Source organism: Lithobates pipiens, unplaced genomic scaffold (genome assembly GCF_037356315.1).
Source record: "Lithobates pipiens isolate NorthernLeopardFrog02 unplaced genomic scaffold, aLitPip1_a1.2 Scaffold_18, whole genome shotgun sequence".
NCBI lineage: Eukaryota > Metazoa > Chordata > Amphibia > Anura > Ranidae > Lithobates > Lithobates pipiens.
Window position 1 is genome coordinate 98127525 of NW_027507758.1, and position 14924 is coordinate 98142448.

The window sequence follows — 14924 nt, forward strand, 5'->3', positions numbered from 1 at the left end:
ATTATTGCAACATGCTATATATGATGTACCACAATTCATTCCCAATGGCACCCCAAAACACATATACCGTACTAACAGGACATTTTGGCACACCAGAACACACAGATCTACATACTCTGAGTTGGGGTGTGCTGTGCTGGAAAAAATAGTACAGGTGCATGTTTTTGCACATAGAGGCATAGTAAGAGCCCTTTAAAGTAAATGGAGTGCCTTAATGCAAAGTGCGCCAATGCACAAAACTGCTGGGGTTAACTTGCAAGCATTATAAGACAGTCATATGTATGAGGAGGACCTTAAAGCGGTTGCATATCGGTGGACATTTTTTTTCCCCTCCCTGCAAGGTAAAAATCATAATGTGCTAGTATGCATTGCATACTAGCACATTATGTGAAACAATCCTTAAAAGGAAGCTGTTCCAGCGCCGCTAAATCATCGTTGCAGCTGCTTCCATCTTCACCCATCTTGCTTCTGGGTTCCAGTTACAGAGCCACAGCCTGCAATGAGCTGCTGCTCATGGCACAGTGCTTGGAAGGAATGGCACAGGTGGCCCTCCTTCTGAGCGCATGCACCAGTGATGTCACTGGCTGCATGTAATGTAAATATTTACACAACCTATAGGTAAGTCTTATTATAGGCTTAACTATAGGTAAAAAGCAGTAAAGGAAGTTTACTTATTCTTTAATCTGAGACTCTTCTTCAGTTAATATAGAACGGCAACATGCCTGCCATAATACATACCATTTAGAATAGTAAATGATAGAGACACAAAACATACCTTTCTTTGTAGTTCTTTTCCTTAGCCGCCTGCCTAAATAATATAAAAAAAAAAAAAAAGAAAAAAAATATTTAGGGACATTTTCATGATGATCAGTTCCCATAAGCACTATTTGAGGCCTGCTATTTGAAGAAAGACTTTCTCTGACAACTCAAATTTTAATTCTTCGACATTTTTTCACTGCATTTGACTAGTTGTTATGAGTTATCTAACAATTTCACAAATAAGACTCACTGTCTTGCAGGAAAAGTCTTCATAGAAACCAGGTCTTTATTTTCTGTCTTGTGCCTTTTTCTTGCTGTTGATTTAGCAATTGAAACTTTTACCCATTCTGTCGGCAGTAGACATTATTAATTTGCTGCGCATATTAAGCCCATGCCTGTATTATATCACCTAACTACATTATGCGACTGCAGAAAAAAAACTAGTAGGCTATGGTGGCCTTACACATAACAATAAAAAGTAGATTGATCCAAAATGATTAGTTTATAAAAAAAAAAAAAAAAAAAAAAGATTGCAAAAAAGGCATTAACATCATGTATATTGTATTTAGAGGAAAAGAGAGCAGCAAGATGGACTTTTAAGGTGCTACCAAAAGACTTTTCAATAAAATCAATATATTTTATTCTTTCCAAATTCATTAAGAACATAATAAAAACAATCCTCCCTTTAGGACCTTACCACAGTAATGAACAGACATCTAACGCATCAATAAAGTGCTTAATCTGCCATATATTATACATATAACAACTGAGGTTTCTTTCTTTAAATAAATATTTCTATAATGTTTATTGATATTGTACTGTGAAATATTCATGTCCTATGTTTTAGCTTCCCTTACCTTCCGAAGAAGCGCTAAACTCCCCCTAAATGCGTCGAGATACAAGACTGCCTACCCACAGAAGACACCTAAATTGTTATATGTCTAATATACAGCAAATTACTTACTTTATTGATGTGTTGGGTGTCTTTTAACTGCTGTGGAAGGGTCCTATTGCCTTTTGTTTTTTTTATGTTTATAATCACATTTATAATTTTTTTTTTTATAATCAAATTTTTTTGCTTTGCAGCCTGAAATTAAGACAGACTTTTTCCAACTCAAAAACAGAGTTGTAAAAAGGATCACCCCCATATGTCAGTATTTTGTTTGACCACCTTTTGCTTTAATTACAGCCTTTAGTCTGTTGGGATATGTCTCTACTAACTTTGCAATATTTGCCCACTCTTCTTTGCAGAACTGCTCAAGTTCCGTTAACTTTGATGGTGACATTTGGGGACTGCAGTCTTCAAGTCATTCCACAGATTTTCAATGGTGTTTTTCTCCTTCAACCACTGTGTGGTCATTTTTGTCTGTGTGCATTGGGTAATTGTCATGTTTAAAGGAAAAATCTTCTTCCCAACTTTAGTAGAGACATATACAGAGTGAAGGCTGTAATTAAAGACAAAGGTGGCCCAACAAAATACTGACATCCTTTTTCCAACTAAGTGGTTCTGTTTTTTTTCTGACATGTTGGTGGTATAATCTTACACTTGGACGTTAAAAGTTGCATAGTAAATACAGCTGGATAAAACAAAAACGGTGTCTGTTTTCATTTCAGGCTGCAAAGCAACAAAATGTGATTATTTTAAGGGGGGGGTGATTATTATCAATACCCACTGAATTATGCTTTTCCTGAACATGTACTCAAGGAAGGACTCATTCATTATGTTAGAAACCTTAACAGCATATAAACACTACATACTTCACCCCTTTCAATTATAGATGAAGCAGATATATTTGATAGTTCTAATCCATAAAATGTCCTTGAGAAAACAGTTTTCTTCATATGCCCCTGATAATGAGATAATTCTTTTAAACAGCTGTATTAAATGAACTTCAAATGTGCAGATTTAACACTTATCCCTGGCACTTTATCTCTTTAGGAAACCTGGAATTTGCTTGCAGAAAAAATAACATCAGAGTTTGTCTTGTGCCATTAGCAATAAATAAGCAAGTCTTGCATAGCAAGATGACTTCTGTGTTTTTCTAATGTAAATCAGTTTTATAGCAGGCTGTATTTTAAGTCTACATATTGCTGCATTTCCAAACAGGAAATGGAACAATGTTTTATGTCAATTTCTATAAATCAAAATCTTCAATATTTTCACATTGCATCCACATTTAATGTATACCTAAAGCCAAATCTAAAAACATAATTTATATTGAATAGAGAAGTAGAATGATAAAACTGTTGTTAGCGATTTTTTTGTCTTATGTTTATTACGGAGATTTCCCTTCACTTCCTCTCCTGTAAATTCAACAGGAAGTGAGAGGATATATTGGAGTGAAAGGACATGTGAGAAAATGTTTTTAGACAGAGGTCACAAAAATAAGTGTCCCCATCGGAAGATTTCCCCTCTATTGATGTTCTGATGCAACTCAATATTTGGGATTTACCCTCAATTTATTTTCTGGTGACACCGGTGATCAATACAAAAAGAGAGAGTGGATCTCCCTAACAGGGACATAGACAGCAATAAAAACTTGACAGTGTTTTTAACTCCTCACACTTTAAGGAAATTAAAGCATTGTAAAGTATGACTTATAAAAGAAATTAAACTACTGAGTCATCCTGGACACTTTCAAAGTCACTATATGTTGCTAAAGCCCTTCATTAAAGTGGAACTCAAGCAAAACATTCTCTTTGCAGCGTTAAGCTGGCCATGCACGGTTATATTTTTATTGTTCAGTGGATTCCTCCATTCACACAAACGAGGTCGGTGGAGGAACCCACCATGGCACACTATATTCTGACAGCGGCACTAGCCACTGTCAAGATACACTGATCAGTGGTTGCAGGTGATTGCATGCAGCCACTGATCGAGGAACATTTTCCATTTCCTGTTGACTGAATGTGATCAAATGATTGATTTCTGTCAGGTGGGGACAGCCACACACTGATTAAAATTGGTTGGTCCCTGCTGAACCAGTTGAATTTTGATCAATGTATAGCAGTTTTAGCCACACCTAACATGAATTCTAAGGCTGTCAAAACATTATACATTTGTCTTGTACAATCTACCTTTAGATTTGCTAAAACCATATAATATGAGGTCAAAAACTTTCAATCTGAATGCAATAAGGAAGGCCTTTGCAATATGTGATTGAAGGTAAACCTTTGCACTATGTGATTGAAGGTAAAGGAAATAGCACAAGAAAATTGTATAATGTACGGGCAGATGAACTGACTACTACTTTACTAAGGGGTCTGTTTATAAGGTCGGGTTCACACTGGTATGATACAACAGTCGTACGACTGTGGATCTGACTTTGCCCTGCAACTTAAAGTCGGACATACGTCCAACTTCAATGAACAGGGATCTGACTTTGATCCCAACAATGCCTGGCACTGTCTGGTATGAATCTTTAGGGGAAACTTCACGTAAAAAAAAAAAAGCCATGGATTCCCACTCCAAGACCATATCAGGCCCTTCGCCTCCCCCCCCCAAAATCTATAGCAGACCCTTATGCGAGCATGCCACCCCTCAAGCCAAGAAAGGGGGTGGGGAGGAGCGAGTGGCCTCCACTCCTGAACCATAGCAGGCTGCATGCACTCAACATGGGGGGGGGGTGGGCACATTGTTCCCATGTTGATGAGGACAAGGCCTGCAGGTGAGGGGCTTAACGGAATCTGGAAGCCCCCTTTAACAAGGGGGCCCCCCAGGTCCTGGACCCCCACCCTATGTAAATGAGTATGGGGTACATCGTACCCCTACCCATTCACCTAAAATGTGTAACAAAAAACACAGTACACAGGTTTTTAAAGTATTTTATTAAGGCAGCTCCAGCGTCTCTTCTGCTTTTTTTCTACCATCTCTTCTCCCTCTTCTGGCAACGTCTTCCTCTGCCGATTCTCTTCCTTCTGTCCGCTGTCTCCTCCCTCTGTCGGCTTTCTTCTCCCTCTTCTGCCGGGTCCCCTCTATCTGCAGTCTTCTCACTCTTTTGCTGGGTCTTCTCGCTCTATTCTTCTTCTGATGTTGATTTGACGCAATATCCTGTTGTAATGCTTGGTTCGCCGTGTGCAATGACTTATATTGGCATTGGGCAGGGCCACCCGCTGATGTAATTCTAAGGCCCTGTCCCCTTGTGATGTCATTAAACCATCATGCCCCGGACGATGATGTCCCAATGCCAATATAAGTCATTGCACACGGCAGACCCCGCATTACACGGGAGATCGCGTCAAATCAACATTGGAAGAACAACAGAGCGAGAAGACCCAGCAAAAGAGCAAGAAGACATCGTTGAGAGGAGACCTGGCAGAAGAGGGAGAAGACAGCGGACAGAGGGAGGAGACAGCAGACAGAGGGAGGAGGAGAACTGGAGAGGAAGGAGAAGCGGAAGAGGAAGAACATGTTGCCAAAAGAGATGGTAGAAAAAATCAGGAGAAACGCTGGAGCTGCCTTAATAAAATACCTTAAAAACCTGTGTATTATTTTTATTTTTGACAATTTTTTTTAGGAGAATGGGGAGGGGTACGATGTACCCCATACTCATTCACATAAAGTGGGGGGCTGGGATCTGGGGAGCCCCCTTGCTAAAGGGGGCTTCCAGATTCTGATAAGCCCCTCACCCACAGACCCCGACAACCATTTTTCATTTTTGCGTTGGGTTCCCCTTCAAGATCATCAGCACAAGTTGCATGCCAAATTCGGTTCAGTTAAGACGGCAATCCAACTTTGATACGACTTCAGTAATATTCAATGGGCTGATGTAGGATCAAAGTCTCTCAAGGTCGGACCAGTTAAGACGGATTTCATAGAGAAACATTGATTTTCACATGTCATGCGACATGAACTCCCAAGGTGGGAGCGTTTGTCATACAAGTGTGAACTCAGCCTAAATGCTTTCATCTAAGATTATCACAACGTGCACCTAGGATTTACAAATTTCTAGATTTAAATCCAAATAGACAAATGTGTACATTTGGAAAGAAAAATTGTGTGAATATTATTTGAAAACATTTATATAAACCCCTAAGTGTTTTTATTGCATCCAGTCATTGCAAAAGATTGCAAAGGTCCTATACAGTATCTAAAAAAAAATGGTGTGGCTTGGCCATACTCTTATGCCGCATACACACGGTCGGAATTTCAGCCAGCAAAAGACAGATGAGATCTTTTCGTCAGAAAATGCGACCGTGTGTGTACTCCATTGCAATTTTGCTGGCTGAATTTCCGCCAGTAAAAGATTGAGAGCATGTTCTCAATTTTTCAGACGGAAAAAGTTTCTATCGAAAATTCCGATCATGTGTATGCAATTCCGACGCGCAAAAAAAACATGCATGCTCAGATTCAACTACGAGATGGAAGCTATTGGCTACTGGGTATTGAATTTCCTTTTTCTAGTCCCGTCGCACATGTTGTACGTCACGGCATTCTTGACGATTGGAATTTGGTGTGCCCGTGTTTATGCAAGACAGCTTAAGTGGAAAATAAAAACCTTTAGAATTTTTTTCAACCAAAATTACGATCATGTGTATGCGGCATTAGACCAAATTACTGTGTTGTGAAAGCAACCCTTGACTGCAACCTCCAAGGCAAGAAATATAGACCCAGACTGACAAGAAGGGGGATGACTTTCGAAGAACCAAATATCATGGGCATGATTAGGAAACAAATAGACCTACTGCCCAAGAAATGACTCAGACAATGATAATTTGTACAGTACATTGAAAAAGTATTCAAACTCCTTGAAATTTTCCAAATTTTGTCATGTTACAGCCAAAAACGTAAAAGTGTTTTATTAGGATTTTATGTGACAGACCAATACAAAGTGGCACATGATTGTGAAGTGGAAGGAAAATGATAAATGGTTTTAATAGGGCTGTGGAAATGAAAGATTAATTCCCCAGTTAATTTTTTTGATCAATCAAAATTCTTTTGATCTGTACTCACCTCTCCGCTGGCTTCCGGGTATTCAGGGAGTTCAGTCGGAGATCCGGTGATGTCACGGACATTGACGTCAGTGGACTCCTCCCCCCTTCCCCAAGTGCCTCCGTCTGCTAACATAGGGAAGGGGGGAGGAGTCCGGTGATGTCAAAGTCCTGATTGAATGTAACGCGTACGGGGGAGGAGCTACGCATGACGTCACCCGTTGCTGCCCTACGGAACTAACACAATTGTCGGCTTTACATGCTGTGTTTTTATCATCTCTAAGTGAGTAGTTTGTGTTTGAACACAAAAATTAAATGTTATATTTAAGCGTGAGCACTTAGATCTTTTCTTTCTACCCATGACCTGGCATCCTTGCTGAGATCTAAGGAGACGTGAGAGAAGTTTATGGTCCGTGTTAACCCTTTTGATACCTGCTTGCATGAACACCTGTTTGCACAGGGGTCCATGCCATAAGGTGAGAGTGATTAGATAGACCGGAGGTGGAGGGATTGTCACGCTACTGTGGAAATAAAATTACTTATGTCAGTGCTACATTTTGAATTTAAAACGTGTTTGTGTGAACTGTGAAGTCATGGATGGTGGAAACTAACTAGTGTCGGGTGATTGTATATAGTGTATACCACATTTACCATTGACTAATGTAGAGTTGCAATGCAAGGAGATCAGCTAAAAGTAGTTTTTGCGTCATAATTAATCGAAATTAGTCGATTAATCGATTAAAAAAAATCAATTAATCAAACACGAAAATTTTAATCAGTAACAGCCCTAGTTTTTAAATTTTTTTATAAATAAATATATGAAAGGTGTGGCGTGCATTTGTATTCAGCCCCTCTGAGTCAATACTATGTAGAACCACCTTTTGCTACAATTATAGCTGCAAGTCTTTTTGGGTATGTCTCTACCAGCTTTGCACATCTAGAAGACTGACATTTTTGCCAATTTTTCTTTGCAAAATAGCTCAGTCTCTGTCAAATTGGATGGATAGCAATTTTCAAGTCTTGCCACAGATTCTCAAATGGATTTAGGTCTGGACTTTCACTGGACCATTCTAACACATGAATATGCTTTGATCTAAACCATCCCATTGTAGCTCTGGCTGTATGTTTAGGGTCGTTGTCCTGCTGGAAGGTGAACCTCCACACTGGTCTCAAGTCTTTGCAGACTCCAACAGGTTTTCTTCTAAGATTGCCCTGTATTTGGTTCCATCCAATATTCCCATCAACTCTGACAGTGCTTCCCCTTCCCTGTCCCTGGTAAAGAAAAGCATCCCCACAACATGATGCTGCCACCATCATGTTTCACAGTGAGGATGCTGTGTTCAGGGTGATGTGCAGTGTCAGTTTTCTGCCATACATAACATTTTGCTTTTAGGCCAAAAAGTTAAATTTTGGTCTCATCTGACCAGAGCACCTTCTTCCACATGTTTGCTGTGTCCCCCACACGGTTCCTTGCAAACTGCAAACTGACTTCCTTTGGCTCTCTTTCAACAATCGCTTTCTTCCTGTCACTCTTCTATAAAGGACAGATGTGTGGAGTGCTCGACTAGTAGTTGTCCTTTGGACATATTCTCCCACCCGAGCTGTTGATCTCTGCAGCTCCTTCAAAGTTACCATGGGCCTCTTGACTGCTTCACTGTAGTTACCTTATACTCTGTAGTAGGACTAAATGTAACATGTTTTGTAATTACTCCAAGAATACAACATACTATATAGAAGGCCCAGCTTAGGAGTCAAACCTTGGCCTTCCACATTTTGCTTGCTTTTTCCCATAATTCCACAATTCTCATTTTAAATTTTTCATTTTATGAATGTTTGTTCAGTTTTCTAATCGTTAAAACGGTGTTCATTTTCAATGGCAGTTACAGAAAAATTCAACAGGACAAGGATGAAAAATTTGCTCGAACATACAAATATCTAACCGTATATGTGGTTTTCATTTTGGAAAGTCTATTTTGAAGTCAACTCATCAAAAGTACTGAGGAGTTTCATACAAATGCTCACTTGAAAATCTACTAGTGTATGGCAAGTGCATGGAATTCACGTTCAGTTTTTTTTCGTTGTACCAGTGAGTTGGATAAAAAAATAAAAATAAATGACAGATCCCTTAATCAACATGATGTGTGGTGCGGGGATCTCTCCTGGTTTATTCTGAAAGGGGACTTCCCTGGCTGATAGTTTTCCAGCAAAACCATTCAACAGAAGCTGGTCACTATACCAACTTTTAATGAACAGAAAGTTGTACACATGTACCAAAAGCTGGCTGGCTTCAGCTGAACTGGCTGACTTTCAGTGTGTGTGCTTGGTTTTAGTGTTGTTGGCTGAGTATAGTTTGTAAACAGCATTTTCTCAGGTGCCCTTTGTTACATTGCCTAACAATTTGTTTAATTAGTGAGCAAAGGGGGATCCGAAAAGTTTTCTGTATACATGCATGACTGTAGAGTTTTAGAAAGCCAGCTATATGTAGCATATTTCTTATGCAGGGTGGCCCTGAGATATATATAAAAAAAGTTTGTTTTTTCTTACAAAGGACTATGAATTCCCTGTGTGACCGTGCTGATTGGCCCAGTAGTGTCACATGGCGTGAGTCACATGTTCCTACTACCTGGAATTATGTGTTACATTGTTTGGCTCCTGGAGTTGAATGAATTGTCAGGGAAACCAGCAAAAAGCAAGAATAGATTGGAAAAGAGTGCAGAGAGGGGCAGGGATCAGCAAGGTTTCCGCTGCAGACTTTCTTTGTAGATTCAGACTCTGAGTTTGCCACTGTCAGATCCCTCCTTCACACCCCAATGTGATGGCTGGCTCGGGCTGGTAGTGTGTAGATCCATCCGGTGTGGCACCAGTGCCACCCACTCTATTAAGTGGAGTGACTGAGTCTTCTGTATGCTGCGGAGTGATCTTCTGTATGCTGCGGAGTGATCTGTTGGATTGAGTTTCAGTGGCTCAGAACAGCCGAGGAGGAAGCAAGGAAAGTGCTGGCTGGAGCTGAAATGGATTCTTCTGTTCTGTGCCGATCCGGCCCCAGCATAATGTTGGCTAAAAAATATATTATACATTCTTTGCAGGGGGAGCCTGGAGTGTGGTGCAGGAAAACATGAGGAATATACAGGTGAAAAGGTAAGAGTAAGAAGACTAAAGGAGAATCTATTCCATGGGGACCTGCTCTCAGGTCTGTGGGGACCTGGCCTGCTCTAAAGGGGAACTATGGGGACCTGGCCTGCTCTAAAGGGAGATCTATGGGGGACCTTGGCCTACTCTAAAGGGGGGTCTATGGGGACCCTGGTCACCCAGCTCTAAAGGGGATCTAAGGGGAACCATATTTGTACTCATAGAACTAGGCCAGCAAGTAGACAGTGTTCTTTTTTTTATGGTTTTAATTTTAATGTGCCTTGGTGTCTTTCACTAAGGTCTGTACTTTGTAAAATGTCCATCACAGCCTTGGTCCGTGCATATCCCTGATAGGGGGTTGGTTAACACAAATTGTTACTTTGTTTTGATTGGGCTTGGGACAACATGCACGTGGCTTTTTACAAAATATATGTCACTAGCACTACCGATTGTTCTTCTTTTCCAATGCCTACATTGAACATCCAATGTCTACATTGGGGAACAGAAATACATAAAGCAACACTTCAACATGCAATTTTTCACACAGGCTTCTATTCAACCATACCAATTTAGAGCAGATGAGTTAAAAGGTCACAATGTTCTAAAGCCAAGTGATATCAAACATTGCCACAAAATATCATAGGCTTTATAACGTTACTAGTAGTTAGCGTGAGAGAATATGTTTACAGTACAGGCATTAAACTGTAAACTGGGACATAGACTAATAGAAAAGGTATTTTGTAATGCTTTATGTAAGGAAATAAATAGATAAAAGAATTAAACTACATGTTGGGAAAAGCTTACCTGGTGGTTTAGTATGCTTGTATTCCAGCTTGTGCTGTGGATTTTTCCTGAAAAAAAAGAAAGAAATGACAATAGTATAGCTCATAGACTGTACAAAAACTAATAATGAATAGACAACAAATGTTAAATCATTTTATAAGTTAAATAATTCTTTAAGGCTTTTCACCACAATAATGTGTTGAACAAAGGAGCATGCAGTAAATGGTTAACAATGACAAAGGTGCTTAGAGAATTGTAGATGTACAGCTGCTAAGTACTGAACTTGTAGCAATAACTGATTAACTTATCAATAAAATACATTGTGAAAGGTGGATAAGAGAACATTTTACTCCTTTGCAGCAGCAGTGCTATGCCTTAATGTCATAAGGGCAGCTTTTCAATAGACTGATATAAGTAGTCAACGTCCATTTTAAAGGTGTCAGAAAATGCAAATAGTCATAACCTCCCACACATACCACAAATATATGTATATGTAGCGCACCACTCCCTTGGGAGCTGCAAAGTTGTTCATTAGCTTTCTGCTAACGGTCTTGTTCTTCCCATGCAAAGATCCACAAACAGCAGACAGTCTTTATCTTTTAAAAGGCTTTATACCTACTTCCTCCTCCGCATGGTCCGATGCATCCCTGGCTGGGACACCCGGTTTCTCCTCTGGACTACATTGCAATGACTGTTTGGATTATCCAGCGCTGTTGTCTCTGAACCCCCAGGCCTTCAAACCCGCTCCTGCTATCCAGCACTGGGGTCTCTGAACCCCCAGGCCTTCAAGCCTGCTCCTGCTGCACACTACATCTTGGGTTCTCTCTCTCCTCCTCCTCCAGGAAGCATGTGACCCCCAGCTTATATGCAAGTCCTACCCTTGCCAACACAAATTAATGATTGGTCCAGAGCTCTCCACATAAGCTGCCTGTCGCTCCAGTCCCAAGTCCTGCCTCCCTTCCAGAATATTTTACTAAGGGCTGAGGGGATCTCTCTGAGCCTGAGTGTAGGTGGCCACACCCCCCTCTATTCTAGTACTCCCCTCTACAAAATAAACAACCAGGCCTAGAAAAGTGTAAGGCCCTGGCCAAATTTACCTATCACTATATACAGAAAACCTATTAAGCACCCACCTAAATGGGGTGGGCGCTACATATACACAGTATATATATATATATATATATATATATATATATATATATATATATATATATATATATATATATATATATACACACACACACACACACACACACACACACACACACAATGCTGTGAAAAAGTATTTGCCCTCTTTCTGACTTTTTATGTGTTTGCATATTTGTCACACTTAAATGACTCAGGTCATCTAAAAAAAATGTATTATTACACAAAAGATAACCCGAGTAAATACAAAATGCAGTTTTTAAATGAAGGTTTCATTTATTAAGGCAAGAAAGCTGTCCAAACCTGCCTGGATTTATATGAAAAAGTAATTGCCCCCTAGACCTAATAACTGGTTGTGCCACCCTTAGCGGTAACAACTGCAATCAAGCATTTACGATATATGCCAATGAGTCTTTTAAATTGTTGTGGAGCAATTTTGGCCCACTCTTCTTTGCAGAATTCCTTTAACCACTTGCTTACTGGGCACTTAAACCCCCCTCAGTCCCAGACCAATTTTCAGCTTTCAGCGCTGATGCACTTTGAATGACAATTGCGCGGGCATACAACACTGTACCCAAATGAAATTTTTATCATTTTTTTCCCACAAATAGAGCTTTCTTTTGGTGGTATTTAGTTACAGCTCGGAGTTTTATTTTTTGCTAAACAAACAAAAAAAGATGCAAAAAAAAATAAATAAATCATGTTTTAATAGTTTGTTATAAAATTTTGCAAACGGGTCATTTTTCTCCTTCATTGAAGTGCGCTGATTAGGCGGCACTGATGGCTGCATTGGTGGGCACTGATGGGCTGCATTGGTGGGCACTGATGGGCTGCACTGGTGGGCACTGATGGGCTGCACTGGTGGGCACTGATAGGCATAGTTAAGGCGGCACTAATAGGCACAGATAAGGCGGCACCGATGGGCACAGATAAGGCGGCACTGATGGGCAAAGATGGGCACAGATAAGATGGCATGGATGGGTGGCACGGATAAGTGGCACGGATGGGTGGCACGGATGGGCACTGATAGGTACCACTGATAGATGGGACTGATGGGCACTGATAGGTGGCACTGATAGGTGGCTCTGATAGGTGGCACTGCTGGGCACTGATGGGCGGCACTGCTGGGCGGCACTGCTGGGCACTGATGGGCGGCACTGGGTCGCAGCACCTTTGAGGCAGATTGTGGGCACTGTGGGTGGCACTGTTGGTGGCACTGCTGGATGGCACTGTGGGTGGCATTGTGGGTGGCACTGTGGGCACTATGGGCACTGATGGGGGGCACTGATGGGGGGCACTTACTTTTATTCAGGATGGCACGGCGGTGGGCAGGTGGGCACTGGCAGGGGGCAGGTGGTCAGCTGTATTGCTGGCCGTGATCGGGACTGATGTCCCGATCACGGCCGCCGGTGATCGGCTTTTTTTTTCTCTCCTCGCGCTGTCAGCGCGAGGAGGAATAATAGCCGATTACCGGCTCCGTTCTATCATATGATCAGCTGTCATTGGCTGACAGCTGATCACGTGATAAGGGGTCGGGATCGACCCCTTGCACGGATCGGTGATCAGGCGAGTCTCACGAGTGATCAGGGGGCGCGCAGGCCGCTCGTATCCGGGACGATGTCAATAGACGTAGTCCCGGAAATGTAGGTCCGCGCTGATGCCGTCATTTGGCAATAGCGCGGATCTGTAGTGGTTAATTCAGCCACATGGAGGGTTTTCCAGCATGAACTGCCTTTGTAAGGTCATGATACAGCATCTCAATTGGATTTAAATCTGGGCTTTGACTAGGCCACTTCAAATCCTAAACTTTGCTTTGTTTGAACGTTTTGGAGGTAGACTTGCTGTTGTGTTTTGGATCATTGTCCTGCTTCATAACCCAAGTGCACATAAGCTTGAGGTCACAAACTGATGGCCGGACATTCTCCTTTAAGATTTTCTGGTAGAGCTCAGAATTCATGGTTCCATCAATTATGGTATGTCGCCCAGGTCCTGAAGCTGCAAAGCAACCCCAGACCATCATGCTACCACCCCCATTACTGTCTGACTGTTGAATGAATGAAATACTTGTATAGCGCACAATGAGAACTGAATCGCCTGTTGGCATGATGTTCTTTTTATGAAATGCTGTATTAGTTTTATAGCGGATGTTACAGGACGCACACCTTCCAAAAAGTTTAATTTTTGTTTCATCAGTCCACAGAATATTTGCCTAAAAGTCTTGGGGATAATCAAGATGTTTTTTGGTAAATGTGAGATGAGCCTTTGTGTTCTTTCTGGTCAGCAGTGGCTTTGGCATTGGAACACTCCCATGGATGCCATTTTTGCCCAGTCTCTTTCTTATTGTTGAATCATGAACACGGATTTTACCTCAGGCAAGTGAGGCCTGCAGTTCTTTAGATGTTATTCTGGGTTCTTTTATGACCACCTGGATGAGTCATCGTTGTGCTCTTGGAGTCACTTTGGTTGCTGGCCATTCCCGGGAAGATTCACTACTGTTCCAAGTTTTCTCCATTTGTGGATAATGGCTTTAACCATGGTTTGCTGGAGTCCCAAAGCCTAATGCCATGTACACACGAGCGTTTTTTTATTCGGAATAAACTCTGAACGTTTCTCCAAAGGAATTCCGCTCAAGCTGTCTTGCAAACACACGGTCACACCAAACTCTGACTGTCAAGAATGCGTTGACGTTCAACATGTACGATGGGACTAGAAAAAGGAAGTTCAATAGCCAGTAGCTTCCGTTTGGTACGTCAGAGCAGCATACAGACGAGTGGTTTTCCCGATAGGAGTTGGTTCCATCCAAAAAGTTTAGAACATGTTCTCTTTCTAGGTCCGTCAGAATTTTAGACGTAAAAAGTCATACACATGATCGGATTATACGATGAAAAGCTCCCGTCAGACTTTTTCTGTCAGAAATTCCGCTCGTGTGTACACGACATTAGAAATGGCTTTGTGATACTTTCCAGATTGATACATGTGTTCAGGTCAAATAATTAATTTTAGTCTCACCTGACCAGTCGTGATTGCATGTGGCCTTTCTTGAGGAGTGGCTTTTTTTTCTTGCAAACCTCATTTGTGATATTGTTGTCACATGCACACAATGACCACTCTTTGTCATAAATTTCTGCAACTGCTTCCACTTCTTAAAAATACACTTCACTGTGACGCCATTTTTT

At 41.2% G+C, this 14924-nt stretch overlaps 1 protein-coding gene across 2 annotated transcripts in view; it reads right to left on the reverse strand.

Annotated features, from left to right (window-relative positions):
* The window catches only part of APLF (aprataxin and PNKP like factor), a 401298-nt gene that overhangs the window by 13852 nt on the left and 372522 nt on the right, over window positions 1-14924 (reverse strand). For both annotated transcript variants that reach the window (XM_077485939.1, XM_077485938.1), the window contains exons 9-10: window positions 10624-10670; window positions 776-808 (exon numbers count right to left, since the gene is read on the reverse strand). In XM_077485939.1, coding sequence (XP_077342065.1) covers window positions 776-808; window positions 10624-10670 — 80 coding nt within the window. The remainder of the gene's footprint in view (window positions 1-775; window positions 809-10623; window positions 10671-14924) is intronic.